An 18852-nucleotide genomic window follows, 5' to 3' on the forward strand; every position below is an offset into this window, starting at 1 on the left:
AGACCACTCTTTCTGCTTCTACACTTGTGTCGAGAACCCCGTGAATTTTTCAGAATTCACGTCAAGCGGTCATGGCTCCTGAGCATGCTGTTGGCTGGTCCCCCCCACCCCCCACCCCCCGTCACTACCTATAGCCTACCAAAAACCCACGTACCCTTTGAGACCATTGTTATTGCAGGCATTCTGGTTCTTGTGTTTTCTGGACTATATATAAAGTTTCTTTGCACATATTTCTTTGTCACCCATCTGTGCCAAGGACGTCTTGGAGACCGCAAGAGACGTTATTGTGGGTAAGTAGGCCCTTTACCAGAGCCACTGCACAACCCAACCCCTGGTGAAGCTGGATAAAAACAGGAAGTGCCAGAGAAGGAGCAGGGAGTTCTTTATCGGGAGTGAAGACCACCAGGCCGGAGGGGCTGTGCTAGAAGGAGGGAGCTCTTCACAGGGGCGCACGTGAGTGTGCTCTCGCTCCCGAGACTCCCTCAGCCCGTAGACGTTTCCCGGTGGTGTTGGCAACAGCGTCTGCTGGGCATACCACAGACTTTCCCAGAGGCCTTTTCAAGGAAGCTTACGGCCAACACCCTCTGTGTAAAGGCCCATGACTCTCGGGAGCGTGGGCTCTACTGGAGGTTTTTTCCAAGGGAGCTATGATTTGGCGGTTTCTCTACTTCCAAGCTCCCTTCTAATTGTTTTTCCCCTTGTTCTTAAGCGCAGTGATTTATTTTTTTCCCCCTGTATTTTTCACATGCTTGTGGAAAGAACAGATATGTTTCCATGGTACTTAGCATGTTGTAAACTGCATCGTTTTCCAGGCAGTGAGCTCAGTCTACTTAAGCCCGTGTTCCTCAGGTAACCCGTGTGTTCTGAGGGGCGGGGGAGGAGTCGGGACCAGCTTTCACCTTCCCTGCTCTCCTCCTGGGGCATCGCCCACCGCGCTGCCCACTCCCAGGAAGCTTCCTCCCCGAAACAACATTACTTCTCTCCTTACCCCTGTTCCGGTTGACTCTCTATTACAGATGGAGAGAATCCGACTCTGCCGAGAAATCTGACCATGTTCTGCTCATCCTTGAGCTACATGATTTGTTCACCGTCCTGCTTTGGTCTCTTCCTAGCACCACCCCTGTGTGGAACTCTGGTTTTGTTCTCATTTCTCCGCTGCATACAAGTGCCGTGAGGGCAGGAACTTCGATTTTTTTGTTGCTCTACCTCTGGCCCCTGAGATGGTGCCTGAGATGTGTCAGGTGCTTGATATTTACTGGATGTTTGGCCGCTTCTTCGTATTTCACCGTGGTGTATAACCACCAACTAGGCTGCCAGAGACCCAGGAGCCCGCCACAGATGACGTAGGAATTCAGGGTTCGGGGAATGACAGCACGTGCGGAGTAGAGACGGGCGGACTGTCTTTTGTCCTCTGCCATCTAAATGGCGGACCCAAGCGATCTTGGATTTGGACATCCAAGTCCCTTCTCGCCTCTCTAGCCCCACGCTCCCCCTTTCCATCTCACACTCTATACTTCAGCGACACCTTGCACAGAACGTTGCCCCATGACTTCATGTATTTGCTAATGCTTATCCATCCCTCTCTAGAATTTCCGCCACCTCAGACCAGGCTGAAGAAGCCTTCAGAGCTCAGCTCAAGTGTCACCTCCTTCAGAAGAGCCCGCCTCCCCAGGCAAGGGAAGGCCCCTTTCTCTTTGTTCTCATTACGCCACACGCATACCCGTGTCACACTTATGCCACTGCCACCGCGTTTTATCTGTTTACATAGCTGGCTCCCGAACCCCATGGCAGACGCCTTGATCGGGGGCCAGGTCTTACTCATCTCTGTTTCTGCAGCACCCAGCACAGTGCCCAACACATAACAGCTGCTAAGTAAATATTTATGTAATTGAATCATATTGATCATATGAACAAACTCCCACTGGGAGAACATCAGCCCTGCCTTATGTATCTGAAAAAAGCCCTTGTGTAGTACAGTCTATTAATTGAGAGCTGCCGTGCTATACATAGGAAGTTGGGTATTTTAGTCCCTGCTTAGAAAGTAAAGGTTAAATTGAGCATATTCATAGTTCTGCTGAGATTACATCGTGGCTGTGAGTGCGAAAACAGGTAGTGACTACAGTGTGCGGTTGTTTGGGATTTGCGATGGCCAGCTGCAGTCTAGGGGCTTTCTGCGTCTCGTGGTGTTTTGACTAGATGAGCTAATAGTGTAAAAGTAACAAGTCACTGTTGCTCCGTGGAAGAGGGTGGCTGGCAAGCCTTCTCTGCTTTCAAGTCTTGCTCTTAAAAAAAAAAAAAAAAAAAATCCCAAGAAAGTCAGATTCTTTCAAGAAGGTTTATGGCCTGCATTTTCTAAGCCTTCAGCCTGGCTCTCCTCAAGATTAGCGGCGACCCGCATAAACGATGTGGTGGTTCCACTTGTGTTACTCAGGACAGGCCCCCAGATGTTCACTGAAGAACCCCAGAAGGAAGAGCTGTCACAGATCCTGCTGAGAAGTACTGAGTTACAAGAAGCTGGTTGGGATAACTTATCCTCGAAATGAAAGAGAGATAGGAAACTTGCCAGGTTTTCTAGCACTTTCTTAGCACTAAAAAAGGACTTACAGAAGCTCTTAATTGGGGCGCCTGGGTGGCGCAGTCGGTTAAGCGTCCGACTTCAGCCAGGTCACGATCTCGCGGTCCGTGAGTTCGAGCCCCGCGTCAGGCTCTGGGCTGATGGCTCAGAGCCTGGAGCCTGTTTCCGATTCTGTGTCTCCCACTCTCTCTCTGCCCCTCCCCCGTTCATGCTCAGTCTCTCTCTGTCCCAAAAATATATAACCGTTGAAAAAAAAAAAAGAAGCTCTTAATACTTGCCAGGTTTTCCTTTCTGGAACCATTTCTGCTATGTGATAGAGAGCCGCTGCTCCGAAATCTGTTTGGTTTTGTTTCCTCTCCCCTCCCCTCCCCTCCCCTCCCCTCCCCTACACTAAATCATCAAACTCAAAAGACAGGACGATGTTTTCAAGATAAACAGATAAATCCCACATTGTTTCCAATGCAACAGCTTCCTCTGGACTCTTTCGCTGTCTCCGTAGGGTAAGGCTCAGCCACAGTTGTATTAACAGTGGAAACAGGCTGCAGCAAATCCTTCGTATGGCGGTGTCACAAGCATCAACTGTCACACCACCGCAGCCACTGTCACCTCCATCCATGGCAGAGACGGAGAAGAGGCGACTGCGAAGCAGTGGAGGTCAAGGCTAGACACCAGGGTTGCTGATTGCTAGGGCTCTTCTGTGCTCTGGACCTTGTGTTTCTTGCTCCCCGGAGAGGCGCGTGTTACCTGCCACGTCAGGCGCCTGACCTAAGCTTTGCTCTCCCAGCCACCCTGCCGGTCAGGTGTTATCCTTCCTGTTCCTGACGAAGTCACAAAAGCCTGCTTTGCTTGCTGGCTTCTGATCAGGAGAGCTGGCCTCCAGGCCCCTGTCCGTGATCCCGAAGCCCGGCACCTCTCCACGTGCCACACCGACTCCACACAGCCACTGTGCGTTACATTTGCTGTCACTCGGTAGCCTGGCCGTCCTCCACAGACACCCTCGCGTTCCCCCCTTAAGAACTTTGGAAATAGGAGCGGTTATCCTACCCTTTGTGGCAGACAAGACATTGGACCCGACGCTCTTGTTAAAACCGTCGATTCCCGGCGCTCCCGCTTGACCCCTCCAGCTGCCGCCCCTCTAACTAGAGTGAAGGCCCAGACCTCGTGCGGCCTGTAAGGCGTCTGGTGCCCTGGTTCCTCCTCCGGCTCGTTCTCCTTCTCTCCCTTCACTGTCTCTGCCCAGGCGCGCCGGCCTCCTCGCTGGGCCGCAGATGCTCAGGGCCTTGACTCTGGCTGTCCCCTCGGCCTGAAGTGCCCTTTCCCCGGGTGCCTGCAGGACCGGCCCCCTCGGTTCTGTCAGGGCTTGACCAGAAAGTTCTCTTTTCCCAGAAATCATCTTTCCGGTCACTTGTTCCAGACCATGCCTTACTTTCGATCCTGGTCTTCGTCATTTTCAAGCATTCTGTGTACTTGTCTTGTTCACCATCTGCCTCCTGCGCCCTGGGACAGAGACGCCCTTGTCTGTCTAATTCACGTCTCAGCTGCAGAACAAGGTGGGCGTGTGGTAGGCACTCGGTGCGTATTTGGCAAATGAAAACAAATTAGCAAACAAAAGATCAGGGGTGCCTGGTTGGCTCAATCAGAGGGGCGTGTGCATCTTGATCTTGGGGTTGTGAGTTCGAGCCCCGCACTGGGTATAGAGTTACTTAAATAAATAAGTGAATCTTTGAAAAAAAAAAAAAAAGAAATTGAAAGATTCAGAGAGGTAAATTTTTTTTTCCCAAGGTGAATTTTTCCCCCAGAAAATGATGTGGCCCAAGAAGTGCCAGAGCTTGAACTGACACTGGTCTCCTGACCCACACGGTCCATGCTTTTTGAGCGTGGAGCCCAGTGAGGTCAAAATCGGGAAAAAGTTGCAAGGAGTGTTACCAGGAAAACCCAGTTAATTATGAACACTTTTTATATAATATGCACTTTCTAAACAATTGTTGCATCTGTTAGCGTATCACCCTCACTAAGGCTGGGATGGAGAGCAGCCTTCCTTTGGACCGTCTCCAGGCAGCAGGAATAAGGAAGTCACAGGACTTCATGCCAACATCCTTATTTCTGGGCCTTCTGAGTCTGAGCCTCTAAAATGATGAGCTGTGTCATTTCAGAGTCCCTTGCAGCTCTGACTTATCTCGACTAAATCACAGAAGTGGACGAGATGCCGTTTTCTCTTGCATTTGCCCAATTCCACGCACACAAGGTACGCACAGTTGGTTCAGGAGATGAACTGGGGTTGTGCCTTCCTGCAGCTCCTCCTTTCTCATAGATGATCCACACCCGTGTGCTTGGTGTCTTTATGTTTGTGCAAAACGTGGGCTTTTCGTCTCACCGTGTTGCATCGTGGGATCATCTCGTGCATCGTCTGTCGCGGGAAGACTACAACTACTGCCTCTGCAGCGTTTCCCAAGAGGCAAACGGACCAGAAGGCCAGGCCACGTAAGGCCAGGGAACTAAGTCAGAACAGTGACTCGTGGGTCCGGAAAGGATGCCTGTCAGCGGCAGAGCCCCGCCCCCACCATTCTGAATTAAGGACACGCACACGGGTTGTCAGACCTAAAAAGAAGTGCAGTAAGTCAGGCCGTCGTTGTCCAGCTGTGTAGACAGTTTTGGCAGAGAGGCTTAAATGCAGCATTTAGCACTGTATCTCAGCCTGGTTCATTTCCCTGTTAAAAATTTCCTCCACAGAGAGAAAACGCAGTTCTTTGGAGGTGGTGTCCACATCCTTGCGAGCAGGAGTGAGCTTTCCAAGCTCCTTCACAAATACGAGTCATTAAAATGCACGGTTTGAGGCTGGTGGGTCCCACTCCTGTTATATTGCCGCACAGTGGTTTATAGCAACGTGAGCCTGCACGCTGTCGCGGGATAGAACACATCAGAGAAAGTTTGAGACAATGAGAGTGGCAGGTGAATTACTGAACTTGGGATTTGGTCAGTCACTGGACCAAAACTTCTATCTGAAAACAAACTAAAAGAACACACCCGCATCTTCAGTCACCTTTCTCTTACTCCATTTTCTCCGAAAGGAATGTATCTCTTCCTTCTTCTCCCCAAGCACCTCCGTATCTGCACTCGGTTAAAGGCAGCTCTATTAATTTATTTGCTCAAACTGAAGTGTCTTTGATCGATCATAACCGTTACGCCTGTCGCTGTACCCGCTAGTGTCTGGATTTCACAAATAGGTCTTGCGGTTTCCAAAACACTGTCTATATTTACTCCTGAGTGACTTTTCACAGGGAGAAATTATAATCGATCCTTACAACAGAACTACAGTCAGGACAGATTTGCCCTTTGTTAATTTCTGTTACACTTGGGCACGCTGTTACTTTGTCTTGTAATTTTTCCATACCCCAGTTTTCTGATTGTAAACTCCTTACAGACAGAAACTGTTACGAGATCATCTGGCACAGAATCCATGCTAGTTCTGTGAATGATGGCAGGTAACCGGGAACTTGGCTAGACACGTCCACGAAAGCAGTCCCTGCCCCGAGTCTACCCCGGGTCCGCTGAGCCCTCAGCCACTTGCTTCTGTGAGCACATTTCCTGTGTCTCCCACCCAAGTATTTCCAGAAGATGCTACCGGGTGCCTGCCTTCAAACCTACAGCCTTTCTCGTCCAGGAGTAAATGCTGGGAAGAACCTCCCGCCTTTTCCCCCTGGTGCTAATGCTTCTGTGAGGCAACTGCGGGTCCTCTAAAAAGATGATGTTTTGGCTCTATCAGTGACACCTATTAGCTGTTCATGAGAGAGCATGAGAAATTCTCTGGAGTTCAAAACACCAAAATGACATCCTTGGTAAAAAAATCTCTTTATGATTTGAGTATCGTGGTTAAGAGCAGGAATCTCTGGGACTTTGGCCTCGAAGCTGTTCTCAGAGCGCGTTGTATACATTCCACGAGGGCCTTGGGGGACGGAGCAGGCTTAGGTTGGAGTTTCCAGCCCGCTTTGTCATCGTCACAGCTGAGCGGAGTGCTGGAATGTGACATTTAGTCAGTTGTGCCCATTCCTCATCCAGTATTTATCATTTTCCCGTGTGGCAGCTCTTGTGTTAAAAAAACAAACACCTGCTTTGATTTTGCAAGGTTAGTTTGTAAAACACACAAGAGGAAGAAACTCCTCTCCGCTGGACTTCACCCCCGGGTTTCACCCCTCACTCTCTGCTCCTGCTTGTTCCTCAGCAAGTCGGATGGCATTTACTGACCAGAGCATTTTATGGTTAATTCACCTTTAAACTTTCCAAAATGCCATCTGGCTTCGTGCCTGCAGAGCCACAGTACCAGGACTTACTCAGGAGCCTTGTAAACATGACTGCTGCCCTTTTCCAAAAGAATAGAAGCCACAGAGAGACAGAGAGAGAGAGAGAGAGAGCTAGAGAGAGAATGGCTTCCCCGCTAAAAAGAAAAGTTACTTTTTATGGCTCAGAATAATCGCGTAACTACAGCAAGCGATGGCTTGTCTGTGTCTCACTTTATAATAATTCAAAATCATGATAAATTCTTGGAGAAGGTGCATTTGTTCTAAGATCCCTAAGTCGTGCTGTTTGCAGACGTATGTGGTACTGGTTTCAGAATCCACTGAACGGAAAAATCCCTCAATGTGTAGAGTAATATGTTCCGAACGACTCTGTGTTATGAAGTCAAAAACACTCCACAGTCGTTAAGCTGTTTCTTTTGAGTATCTGAACAAGGGTAACGGCCCGTGCCTTCCTCACTCCGTCGGTTGGGGACTTGAGTTCATAGCAGAGCAGAGCCTTAATTGATCTTGGTGGCGACCTTCCAGGCTCTTCAGGCACATATCCTCCTTCTTCTGTAGATAATGTAGAGATCCTTCCTCGCTTGTTAGGCGGCTTCTCTAGATTGGTGTCTCACCCTAGCAAAAGGGAGCGTCCTTCCTTCCATCTTTTCCAGAATATTTTCTCATTACTCCATCTGCAGGAGTAAGGCGGACATTGAAAATGCCCAGGTGAGCGTCAGCCACCTGTCAGGCACTCATCAGTCACTTCTCTTCTGTGATCGTATTTCTGTGGGGCTCGAACCCACGAACCGTGAGATCATGACCTGAGCCGAAGTCGGACACGTAACCGACTGAGCCACCCAGACGCCCTATGATTTCTTAAAATCCTACTTGTTATCAAAGACCTGTGTCTAAAAAACAATTCTTTTCTATTCTTTGAAATAATAAAATCTTAAATGACTCAACATCCAGGTTTTAGCTAAGAGTGAGATTGAATCAGCAGCCTCAGATTCTCCACATCTATTTAGCCTTACCTATTGTTAACCAAACTTGCCTGCGAGCCGGGCTGCATGTTGCAAAACTTAGAGCAATAAAACTTTTTATAAATCCAAACACCTTTATGAAGACCTGTTTCCTTGGTTTCACTTATGTAAGCCCACAAAACTATCAGTTGCAAGTAACTGAGGGTAGCAAACACAAGTGTTTTCAAATGCCTAGACTTTTTTGAACGTTATGTGATTGAAAAGCAGCCAAGTTCAATGCCGACTGAGAACTGCTGACATTTCTGCGGAGAAAATGACACCCAGAATGGCAAATAACGTTCTGGACACCAACCTGTGAGCTCGATCTCTGCCCCTCCTGCCTCCACTCCTGCCCCCCCCCTTTTTTTTTTCAGGGGGAGGGACTCCTCTACTTAATCCAGATCTGTAGGACAGGAGTCCATTTGATGAATAAAAGGTACGATAGGCTTTTAATAGGCTGGGAGGCATTTGGTAGTCTCAGACCTCATTACCCTTGGAAGGTTCCTTTATGCTCTAAAACGCTTATTCAGGGATTCCCTTTAGAACCTGAATCTGACGAACACAATGGGCACAGAATTACTGCAAAAATAGTATTGCAGAGAAAGCTACATCAGTGCCCCGAGAAGAAGGTGTAATTCCCAGACATTGATTTTAAGTGCGATTCAAGAGCCACGGTGTTTCAGAGGAAAGAGTGCTTTCTGACCCAGTAGCAGCAAAGGCAGAGGTTTGGTCTTTAATCTGCCTGCAGGGAACCCTGGGTGCTGGATTGTGCAGAGAGGTGCTTCTGAACATTGCTTCAGTGTTTATGGGTCTCGAATTTCAGATTGTGACACTGCAAAGCAGTCTTCTAGGCGCTAGTGCCGGTGATTTAATTATTAGAAGCAAGAAAGTTACTGGCCATCCCTAGAGTTGGGCTCCAGATCCCAAACTAACACTCCCAACTACAACCTCAGGGCAGAGCAGGGACCAGGCCCAGTTCACTGGGCTTTCGGAATGAATTTTAACCCCCGCCCAGTCTTATAATGGGTCCCCTACCTGCAGTTCACTTGTTTTCAGTTTTTGAGGCAATAATTACAGTTACATAAGCAGATGTCTGTTTGGTAGTTCAGGAACTCAGTTTGAAGAAACGAGTAATAATTTTGTTAATCCTATCCTTTTTAATGATCTTTCAGGAGCTGTTTGAGATCAGTGAACCAGAACTCTTCTGCCCATCCCATGAAAAAGCCACCCTATTTGTGGGCAGAATTCTCAGGGAAAGAGTAGGCAGGCCCAGAGAAAAGCAAGTCTAATACCATCCGTCTCCGAACAATTGTGGAATGAGCCAGGTTTCCCGAAATTCTCCTAGGAGGCTGTCAAAAGCCCTAGAGGATCTGAACTTGAGAAAAAGTAGGAACTTGCCCAAATAGATAGTGTAGACCTTTGTAGCATAGGCCTCAAAATTTCCCAGGGGATCAATCTCATCTGGTCACCTTTAAGAGAGTCTTTGTTATTGTATATGAACTATATTTCAATAATAATGATAATAATAGTAATAATGAATCATTGTGGATGGTTAGGAATTCGATATATAAACTAGAGGTTGAAGAGAAGTGACTGTGTTTCAGAGACGAGGTCTTAGCGGGACTATTTTTGTGTTTGAGGACATTAGAAATCCTTTGCTGCTTAGCACCCTTTCTGGAACCTTTCTGGGATGGCACTTTCTCAGGTTGGAGCCAAGAATGGTGGAATTTTCAGGAAGCAGAGTGTTAGCTGATGACATAATTACCAGGTATGAGAGGTCAGCCTTCTTAACACTAAGGTCACTTTCTGTATTTCTCATTGTCTGCTGGGTGCCGGGCAGGTGCTGTGCTAGCTCTGGATGTGAGTAGTGGTGAATGAAACAGACCTGCTTCCTGACTTGACCGAGCCGATGATCTAGTAGGGAAGACATACATCAGTAGACAAGAAAACAGTCCAGTGTTTAATTATGCACGTGACAGGTGCTTTGAAGAAAAAGGGCTGACATGACTTGGGGAGGTTACTTCAGTTTTGGTAGTAAGGAAAGGCCTTTCGGAGGAAATTCACTTGCGTGACATTTTACCCAGTATAGTTTTTTTTATTGAAGGATAACTGGCATACGATATCCTATTAGTTTCAGGTGTATATCGCAGTGATTTGGTATTTTTATACAAAATGATCCCCACAAAGCTAATTACAGTATGGTGGGCTATATTCCTCATGCTGTACATTACATCTTTACTTATTGTAAGTGTAAGTTTGTGCCTCTTAATCCCCCTTCACCTGTTTTGCCTGGCCAACCCGCCCTCCCCCCCCCCCATCCCTCTGTCTTTTGTTAACCAACATTTCCAAACACACCAACAGTTTGTTTTGTATTATCTACGAGTCTTTTTCTGTTTTGTTTTCTTTGTCCTTTGTTCATTTGTTTCTTAGATTCCACACATAAGTGAAATCATACAGTGTTTGTCTTTCTCTGTCTTATTTCACCAAACACAGTACCCTCAAAGTCCATCCATGTTGTCTCAGATGGTAGGATTTCATACTTTTTTATGGCTAATACTTCATTGTGTATAGATACCACACCTTCATTATCCATTTATCTGTTGATGGGCAGTTACATATCTTGGCTATCGTAAATAATGCTGCAGTGAACATATGGGGACATATATCTGTTCAGATTTGTGTGTTTGTTTTCTTCAAATACTCAAAAATGGAATTGTTGGATCATGTGACAGTTCTGTTTTAAATTTTTTGAGGAAACTCTATACTGTTTTCCATAGTGGTTGCACCAATTTACATTCCCACCAGCAGTGTATAAAGATTCCCTTTTCTTCATATCCTTGCCAAAAATTGTTATGTTTTGTCTTTTTGATAGTAGCTAGCCTGACAAGTAGGAGGTGATATCTCATTATCGTTTTGATTCGCATTTCCGTAATGATTAGTGATGTTGAGCATCTTTTCATGTGTCTGTTGGCCATCTGGATGTCTTCTTTGGAAAAAATGTCTCTTCAAGTCCTCTGCCCATTTTTTAATAGGGTTGTTTATTTTTTTTTTACATTAACTTGTATAAGTTTTTTATGTATTTTGGATATTAAGCCCTTATCAGGTGTATGATTTGAAAATATTTTCTCCCATTCAGTAGGTTGCCTTTTCGCTTTGCCAGTGGTTTCCTTCATTGTGCAAAAGCTTTTTTAGTTTGATGTAATCTCTTCTGTTTCTTTTAGCTTTTATTGCCCTTGCCTGAGGAGACTCATCCCAAAAAATATTCCTAAGACCATGTCAGAGAGCTTACTGCCTATGTTTCCTATAGGGGGTTTATGGTCTCAGATATTACATTCAAGTCTTTAAACCATTTTGAATTTATTTTGGGGCATGGTGTAAGACAGAGGTCCGGTTTTATTGTTTTGCATGTAGCTATCCAGTTTTCCCAACACTATTTATTAAAGAGACTGTCTTTTTGCCATTGTATATATTCTTGGCTTCTTTATCATAGATTAATTGGCCATTTATCCATGGATTTATTTCTGGGCTCCCTATTCTATTTCCATTGATCTGTGTGTCTGTTTTATACCAGTACCATACTGTTTTGATTACTGTAGCTTTGTAGTATAGTTTGAAATCAGGCAGCATGACACATCCAGCTTTGTTCTTCTTTCCCAAGATTGCTTTGGCTATTTGGGTCTTTAATGGTTTTACACAAATCTTCAGATTCTTTGTTCTGTTTCTCTGAAAAATGCTATTGGTATCTTAATGGAGATTGCATTGAATCTGTAGATTGCTTTACTTAGTGTGGACGTTTTAACTGTTAATTCTTCCAGTCCATGAGCACGGTATATCTTTCCATTTATTTGTCTTCATTTTCTTTAGTCCGTGTCCTATAGTTTTCAGAGTACAGCGTTTTACCTCCTTAGTTTACATTTATTCCTAGGTGTTTTATTCTTCTTGATGTAATTGTAAGTGGGATTGTTTTCTTAATTTTTTTCTGATAGTTTGTTATTAGCATATAGAAACGCAACCAACTTAATTTTGTATCCTGCAACTTTACCGAATTCATTAATTCTAATAGATTTTTGGTAGAATCTTTAGAGTTTTCTATATGTAATATTGTCATCTGCAGATAGTGACAGTTGTGCTCCTTTCCAACTTGGATTGCCTTTTATTTCCTTTTCTTGCCTAATTGCTGTGGCTAGGACTTCCAGTACTATGTTGAATAAAAGTGGTGAGAGTGGGCATCCCTGTCTTGTTCCTGCTCTTTGAGGAAAAGCTTTAGCTTTTCCCCATTGAGTGAGTGATGCTAGCTGATGGTGTGTTGTATATGACCTTTATTATATTTAAATATGCTCTTTCTATACCTGCTTTGTTGAGTGTTTTAATGCATATATTGAGATACAATTTTTACCTTTAATTTTGTTAATGTGGTGTATCATGTTGATTGAGTCATGGATGTTGAACCATCCTTGCTTGCATCCCTGGAATAAATCCCACTTGATTGTGGCATGTGATCATTTTAACATATTATTGGATTCAGTTTGCTAATATTTTGTTGAGAATTTTTACGTCAATGTTCATCAGGGATATTGGCCTATAATATTCTTTTCTTATGTTGCTTTTGCCTGGTTTTTGGCATCAAGGTAATGCTGGCCTCGTAAAATGAGTTTAGAAATGTTTCTTCCTCCTCAGTATTTTGGGATAATTTGAGAAGGATAAGTACTGTTTCTTAAATGCTTGGTAGAATTCACCTGTGAAACTGTCTTCTGCTGGATTTTTGTTTGGGGAGAGTTTTTAATATTAAGCTGTTGATTCAATTTCATTACTTGTAATTGTTCTATTCAGGTTTTTTATTTTTGAGAGAGAGAGAGAGCATGAGTAGGGGAGGGGCAGAGAGAGAGAGGGAGAGAGAGAATCTTAAGCAGGCTCCACACTCAGTGCAGAGCCTGACATGGGGCTTGATCTCATGACTGTGAGATCATGAGCTGGGCTGAAGCCAAAAGTCAGATACTTAACCAACTGAGCCACCCAGGCATCCCAAACTCAAGAGTAGATTTTCTAAATATTCGTGATTCAGTCTTGGAAAGTTTTGTGTTTCTGGCATTATTTCTTTTAGATTTTCCAATTTGTTGGTGTATAATTGTTCATAGGAGTTTCTTAGGATTCTCTGTATTTCTATGGTATCAGTTGTTAACTTCTTTCGTTTCTGATTTTATTTGGGCCATCTTTTTTTCTTGATGAGTTCGACTAGAGGCTTATCAATTAGAAGAAAAAAACTTTTACATTGTTCTATTATTTTTTTAAATCTCGACTTCATTTACTTCCTCTCTCATCTTTCCTTCCTTCTGCTAACGTTGGGCTTTGTTCTTTTTCTAGTTCCTTTAGGTGTGAAGTTAGATTGTTTATTTGGGATTTTTCTTGTTTCTTGAGGTATGTATGCCTGTATTGCTATGAATTTCCCTCTTAGAACTGCCTTTGCTCCATCCCATAGATTTTGGAAAGTTGTGTTTCTATTGCCTTGTGTCCCAAGGTATTTTTAAATTTTTTCTCTTTGATTTCTTCATTGATTTATTGGATATTTAGTAGCATATTTAGTTTCCACTTATTTGTAGGTTTTTTTTTTCAAGTTTTCTTATTGTAATTGATTTCTAGTTTTGTACTATTGTGGCCAGAAAATATGCTTGCTTGGTAAGATTGCAGTCTTCTTGAATTTATTGAGACTTGTTTTGGGGCTGAACCTGTGATCTATCCTGGAGAATGTTCCATGTACACTTGAAAATGTTTCTTCTTTTTTTAAAAAAATTTTTAAAAATTAACATTTATTCATTTTTGAGAAACAGAGAGAGAGCACTAGTGGAGTTGGGGCCCAGAGAGAAAGGGAGACACAGAATCTGAAGCAGGCTGCAGGCTCTGACCTATCAGTCTTGGTCCTGACACAGGGCTCGAACTCAGGAGATCATGACCTGAGCTGAAGTTGGACACTTAACACCATCTGTCTTTTGTCTGTAGACAACTCCCAAGTTACAGTGCTAGCCCTGTTCTCTCCGGCCCATCAGGCATCACCTGTTTCCTATCGTTTGCTGCTCTTCTCTGCTAAACGTCATCTCAGACGTGCCCGCGACTCTCCACTTGAGGGCTGCATGGCTTGCCCCTCACTTCCTGACGTTTTTACTCAGAGATCACCTTCTAGGAGAGGCGCCCTGGGCACCGTGTCTAAACCCGCATGCCCCTCCCCACCCACCACGCTCGCTAACCTCCTTCCATGCTTTTGTGTTCCTCCGTAGTACTTATGTAACATTCTGTATACTTTCTGTCTCTGCCTCCTCTCTCGTTTTATAAGAAGGAAGCTCTGTGAGGACAGGAATTTCTTTTCCTGTTTTGTTCACTCCTCTGTCCTCAGTGCCTGGCACGTGGTAGGAATTCAGTAAATGTCTGTTGAATTCATGACTATTTATGTATAATGTTCAGGCGCTATATATCGTATAGAAGAGATAGTGACCAAGTCAGGTACTTGCACCGATGCATCCTGTCCCCGCGAGCAATTGCTAGAAATGCAGACTGATGCCAATGTGTCCTGACAGTGATCAGATTCTAAGAGTGGTTCTGGCACCGGTGATGTGATTTTCTGAGATGAACCCTTTTTTTTTAATGTACGTATTTATCTTGAGAGAGAGAGAGTGCCGGGGGAGGGGCAGAGAGAGAGGAGCGAGAGAGAATCCCAAGCAGGCTCCATACTGTCAGTGCAGAGCTCGACATGGGGCTTGAATCCACGAACCATGAGTTCGTGATCTGAGCCGAAGTCAGACACTTAACCAACTGAGCCACCCAGGCGTCCATGAGATGAACAGTTCTCGAGTTCAGAAAGAAACAATATTCCCAGCATAGTGGGGTAGTTGTAAGAATGTATTCTGAAGCCACACTGCCTAGTAAACCAGTGAGGTTCTGTCTTGATTAATATAGTAGTAATAAGGGTTTTTTTTTTTTAACCTATGTGAATATTGCACAAGATGTGGGACTATCCCTGTGCCTTGCAGATTGTCCAGCATCCTGACCTCTGCCCCCTGAATTCTAGTAGCTCCCCTCATTCATCATGACCACCCCAAGTAAGGGTTAATGGTTTTTGTATACGCTATTCCAGGCCCACACTTTTTTGTGTGAAATTATTATAGATCTGAATAACTAGATAGGCTCTTTGTCATTTGACTCCCAATTGCTCAGTGCCCATAACAAGTTCTGGTTTGTCTTTTTAATTATATATATATATATTGTTTTAAGTTCATTTTTGAGAGAGACAAAGACAGCACAAGTAGGGAAGGGCAGAGAGACAGAGAGAGGGAGAATCCCAAGCAGGTTCCACACTGCCAGCACAGAGCCCAATGTGGGGCTCAAACCCACGAAGCCACGAGATCATGACCTGAGCTGAAACCAAGAGTCGGACACTTGACTGAGCCCCCCCAGGTGCCCCCCAAATTCTGGTTTGTCTTACAGCTAAACATGATATTGCTCCCTCCCCCCGGGTCTCCCTATCTTTGGACACTCCCAGCCCAAAGTTCTGCCCGCCCCCCCACTGCTTTTAGTTTCTTCAGGCAGAGGGCAGACATGGGGGTTGCAAGGAGCTCTTTTGCTTGTCCGTGTTCCTTACGTCTCCAGAAAGACTCTTCAAGTCGGAAGTACCTACTGTGTTTCCATCTGTCGTGTGACTGTTAGGGTCCTTGCCAGCTGAGCGGGGAGAGGTTCTAGCTGCCCCACCTTCGGAAGTGCCAGTCATTTCTTAAAGGAGCCAAAGCTCTTTTCTGTAAGTATTTTGACACAGTTCAATTAAGTAGAACATTTATATATCGGGTATGAAGAAAAAGGTCAGTGGCGGAGTTCTCGTGGAAGGTTTCTAACAAGTGGGACTTGAAATGGACCTTAGAGGGTTAATAGAACTCGGAGAGAGAATTTGGGTGAGAAAGAGCAGAAAGGGCGGTTTTTCCAAATAGAGGAAAAAATGCCAACAGAGATACAATGCGTGGTGTGTTGGGATGGTCAAAACCAGGACTCGAGTTGAAAATTGGCGATAAGATGGACCAGGCGTAGTGGCCCCAGCTTATGGGAGTTCTTGGGAGCCGCCGTGCCGCGTGACCTTGTGCCACTTCACTGTTCATTGTATTCCCTTCCCTCCCCTCCTCCCCTCCCCCTGCTCCTTCCCTCCCCACCTCCTCCCCTCCCCTCCCGTGGTGTCTCCCCTTTTGGACTTCCTTCCGGATTTTTCCTTTTGTTTGTTTTGCTTGAAGGTATCTCTTGTGGTCTGTGGATTGGCGGGTTTTTATCTACTGTCCATGCAACCCCACACACCCCCACCGCCCCCCCCAACCCCACTGGGTTCAGGCACAGATACCGACAGCCTGTCACTGCCTGTCACCAGCTTAGCTTACACGGAGCCAACTACCTCTTGTTAGGATTAGTGTCTCATCCCGAATAGAAATCTGTTTTATGACACATGCTTCTTTGCAAAGCATTGAAGTCTTGTGACTTCTTAAAATTAAACTTCCTGTGAAACGTCTGCATCTTTAAATTCTGTTTATGGTCAAGGTTCTGGCGTGGGCTAGCCACCAGCCAGCTAACTGTCTCCTTCCTGGCAGGCCGTTCTCGGTTATTGTGTGTTTACAGGCTGTTCAAAATTCCACATTGCCTGGAGTTTTTCCGCCTCCAGGGTCCAGGCGCATTTGCTGCTTCCTCAACCCTTCTGAGCTTTCAGAATCACATTTTAGCGTTCGTCTCTGAAGCCCTTCATTCCTTTTCCTTTTTATGTGTCTGATGAATTTTGTACTTGAAGTATCCTTTTTTTTTTTTTTTCTACACCTTTTTCCTGACTCAGATCAGGGTTTCATCTCATTCTCCTGCTTACTTCAGAAGGCCCAGGACGGAAAAGGACTTTCGTCACCTGTGCAGTAGCCACATGTTTGCTGAGAGGTGACGGAGAGCGAGCCCTTCACCTCTCGTTCCATGCCGTTCCTTTTGGGCCAGCTTTCCCCGAACAGTCCAGGTCTTTTTTTTAGTAAGTACCCCAAAACAGCTTAGCCGTCCTGTCACTTATCTCGGCTCTCGGCTGTCCTGTCACAAGGCTCCTGCACTTGACGCTCTTAGTACGAGGGCGCTGCGCGTGGACGGTGGGGGGGACCTGGCCCGCAGTGGAGGTGCGGAGTCTGTTACTCACACTGAGGCGCGAATCGTGGGCAACAGTTGAAGACGCTGGCCTTTCAGGGACGATGAGTTGTTGACCACACTCACAGCCTTGGAGTGAAAGGTAACAGGAGCCTCAGCTGCCCTTTCGAGGGGACGTTCAGAGCCTCTCTGCTGCTCCTGCAAGGGTACCGTGTGAACAGACGCCCGACAGCCCAGGCGAGGGGTCCCGAGTTACCATACGCTGTTTCCCCAGTCCGTCCTCCTTTAATTGAAATAGTCAGAACCTCACCAGTAGTGGTGAGATGCAGGGGTGAGTACTGAAACGCCCAGAGAACTCTTTACTGAGTCCCACGGAGCGGATAGAAGATTACGCTGTAGCCCCTCGACTGTCGTGCAGAGGTTCGGGTAACCTGGGGCTCCTCGTCGCAGGTCACTTCACGCCCGGAGACCCCAGCTCGCCACTCAGAAGGGGCTTCCTGAATTCAGCTCAAGGCATTCCCATCCCCCCTGGTGGCCTTCCGATGGCACTCATCGTTTCCTTGCCCCAGAAGTCGTTGCTTCCAGAAAGGAGTAAAGCACCGACCCCGTCTTTATGGCCGCCCAGACCATCCTTCGTCTGAGTCTCCCGGCTGGGCTTAAGATGGCAGTGCCGTTGCAGCCACGGCTGGGGACTCCCGGGTTTGGGGGCCAGGCCACAGCTTTACTTTTCCCTCAAGGCATCTGAGCTTCTGTCACCAGGTCCTCTGTTTCTTCTCAGCACTTAAGGTATCAGGGAAATCCAGTTATCGGTGTGAACCACCACGGGCACACGGGCTGTAGTGACTTTTGCAGGTGGCTTGGGCCACGTACGAGGGAACCTACTCCTGATCTTAAAATTGTCATCTGGATCCCACATTAATCCAGAAAAGCAGTAAAAATTAATAATGTATGTTACATGTCTCTAACACATGTGCTTTCCGTTATCTGGGCACGTATGCCCCAGCGTGCACGTGAGCATGCCTGCACCCCCCCACTCTCCCACCCCCCGCAACACACACAGTTTTTCTGAAACAGGGAGTAACTGTGGTTCCAAAAGGAAACGATTGGTGTGACCCCTTGAAATCTGAGCCCAGCCGCACGGTCCAAATGAAATGGCTCCAAATGCACGGGCAGGTTGTCTGTCTTCCAGAGAGCCGCAGCTGCCCGAGAAGCGGGGAAAGAAAACACTTTGGTAGGAAACGTTGGCTAACTTGCAGGCATTTGGGTTTAATTCTCTGAAGATGAGCAAACGACTTCCACAAGGTGGTCATAGAGGAAGATCCTGACTCCCCTCCTCCCGCACACACCTACAGCTGCCTCTGGAAAGTTTCCCTCTGCTTCTCCCCGACAAAGGGTAGAAAGACCCCATCCGGACGGGTGAGAGAGGCAGAGAGACGCAGGGGTGCCAAAACCCCGTCCCCGGCACAGCAACGCACAACAGGGAAGGAGCTCACCAGCCCCGCGGCCTCTGCCCGGGAAGCAAGGGGTCGGCGCCCCACATCAGGCCCCGCGAGTCCTGCACTGGAGAGACAAGCCCAGAACATCCAGCTTATTAGGAAGTGAACGGGGCTGATTATCCAAAGAACCCAAAGGACTGTAGAAACCCAGGTCCCCTTTCAGAGAGCTTGCCTGCAGCCTCACTCACCCCGACCCAGTGCACAGACAGCAGTTTGACAAGTGCTTAGACTAGATGAGAAGGAAATTCACTTGCCGATCTAAAAGCAGCAGCTGGAGGGGAGATGGTCGAGACTCTCCCGGAGGAGAGGCACTGGTGAGGCCAGTTTTGCACCCACCACCCCCACCCCCCCCC

At 46.4% G+C, this 18852-nt stretch overlaps 1 protein-coding gene across 4 annotated transcripts in view; it reads left to right on the top strand.

Annotated features, from left to right (window-relative positions):
- ATF6 (activating transcription factor 6) overlaps positions 1 to 18852 on the top strand; it is a 202722-nt gene that overhangs the window by 171526 nt on the left and 12344 nt on the right. The window contains exon 16 of one of the 4 annotated variants that reach the window (XM_045456585.1): positions 16717 to 17952. The exons of 2 other annotated variants lie outside the window; for them this stretch is intronic. In XM_045456585.1, coding sequence (XP_045312541.1) covers positions 16717 to 16793 — 77 coding nt within the window. In that variant the 3' untranslated portion in view covers positions 16794 to 17952. Of the gene's footprint in view, positions 1 to 5996; positions 7963 to 16716; positions 17953 to 18852 lie in introns of those variants that run through there. One more of the 4 variants, XM_045456587.1, reaches the window with a different exon arrangement.

Source organism: Leopardus geoffroyi, chromosome C3 (genome assembly GCF_018350155.1).
Source record: "Leopardus geoffroyi isolate Oge1 chromosome C3, O.geoffroyi_Oge1_pat1.0, whole genome shotgun sequence".
NCBI lineage: Eukaryota > Metazoa > Chordata > Mammalia > Carnivora > Felidae > Leopardus > Leopardus geoffroyi.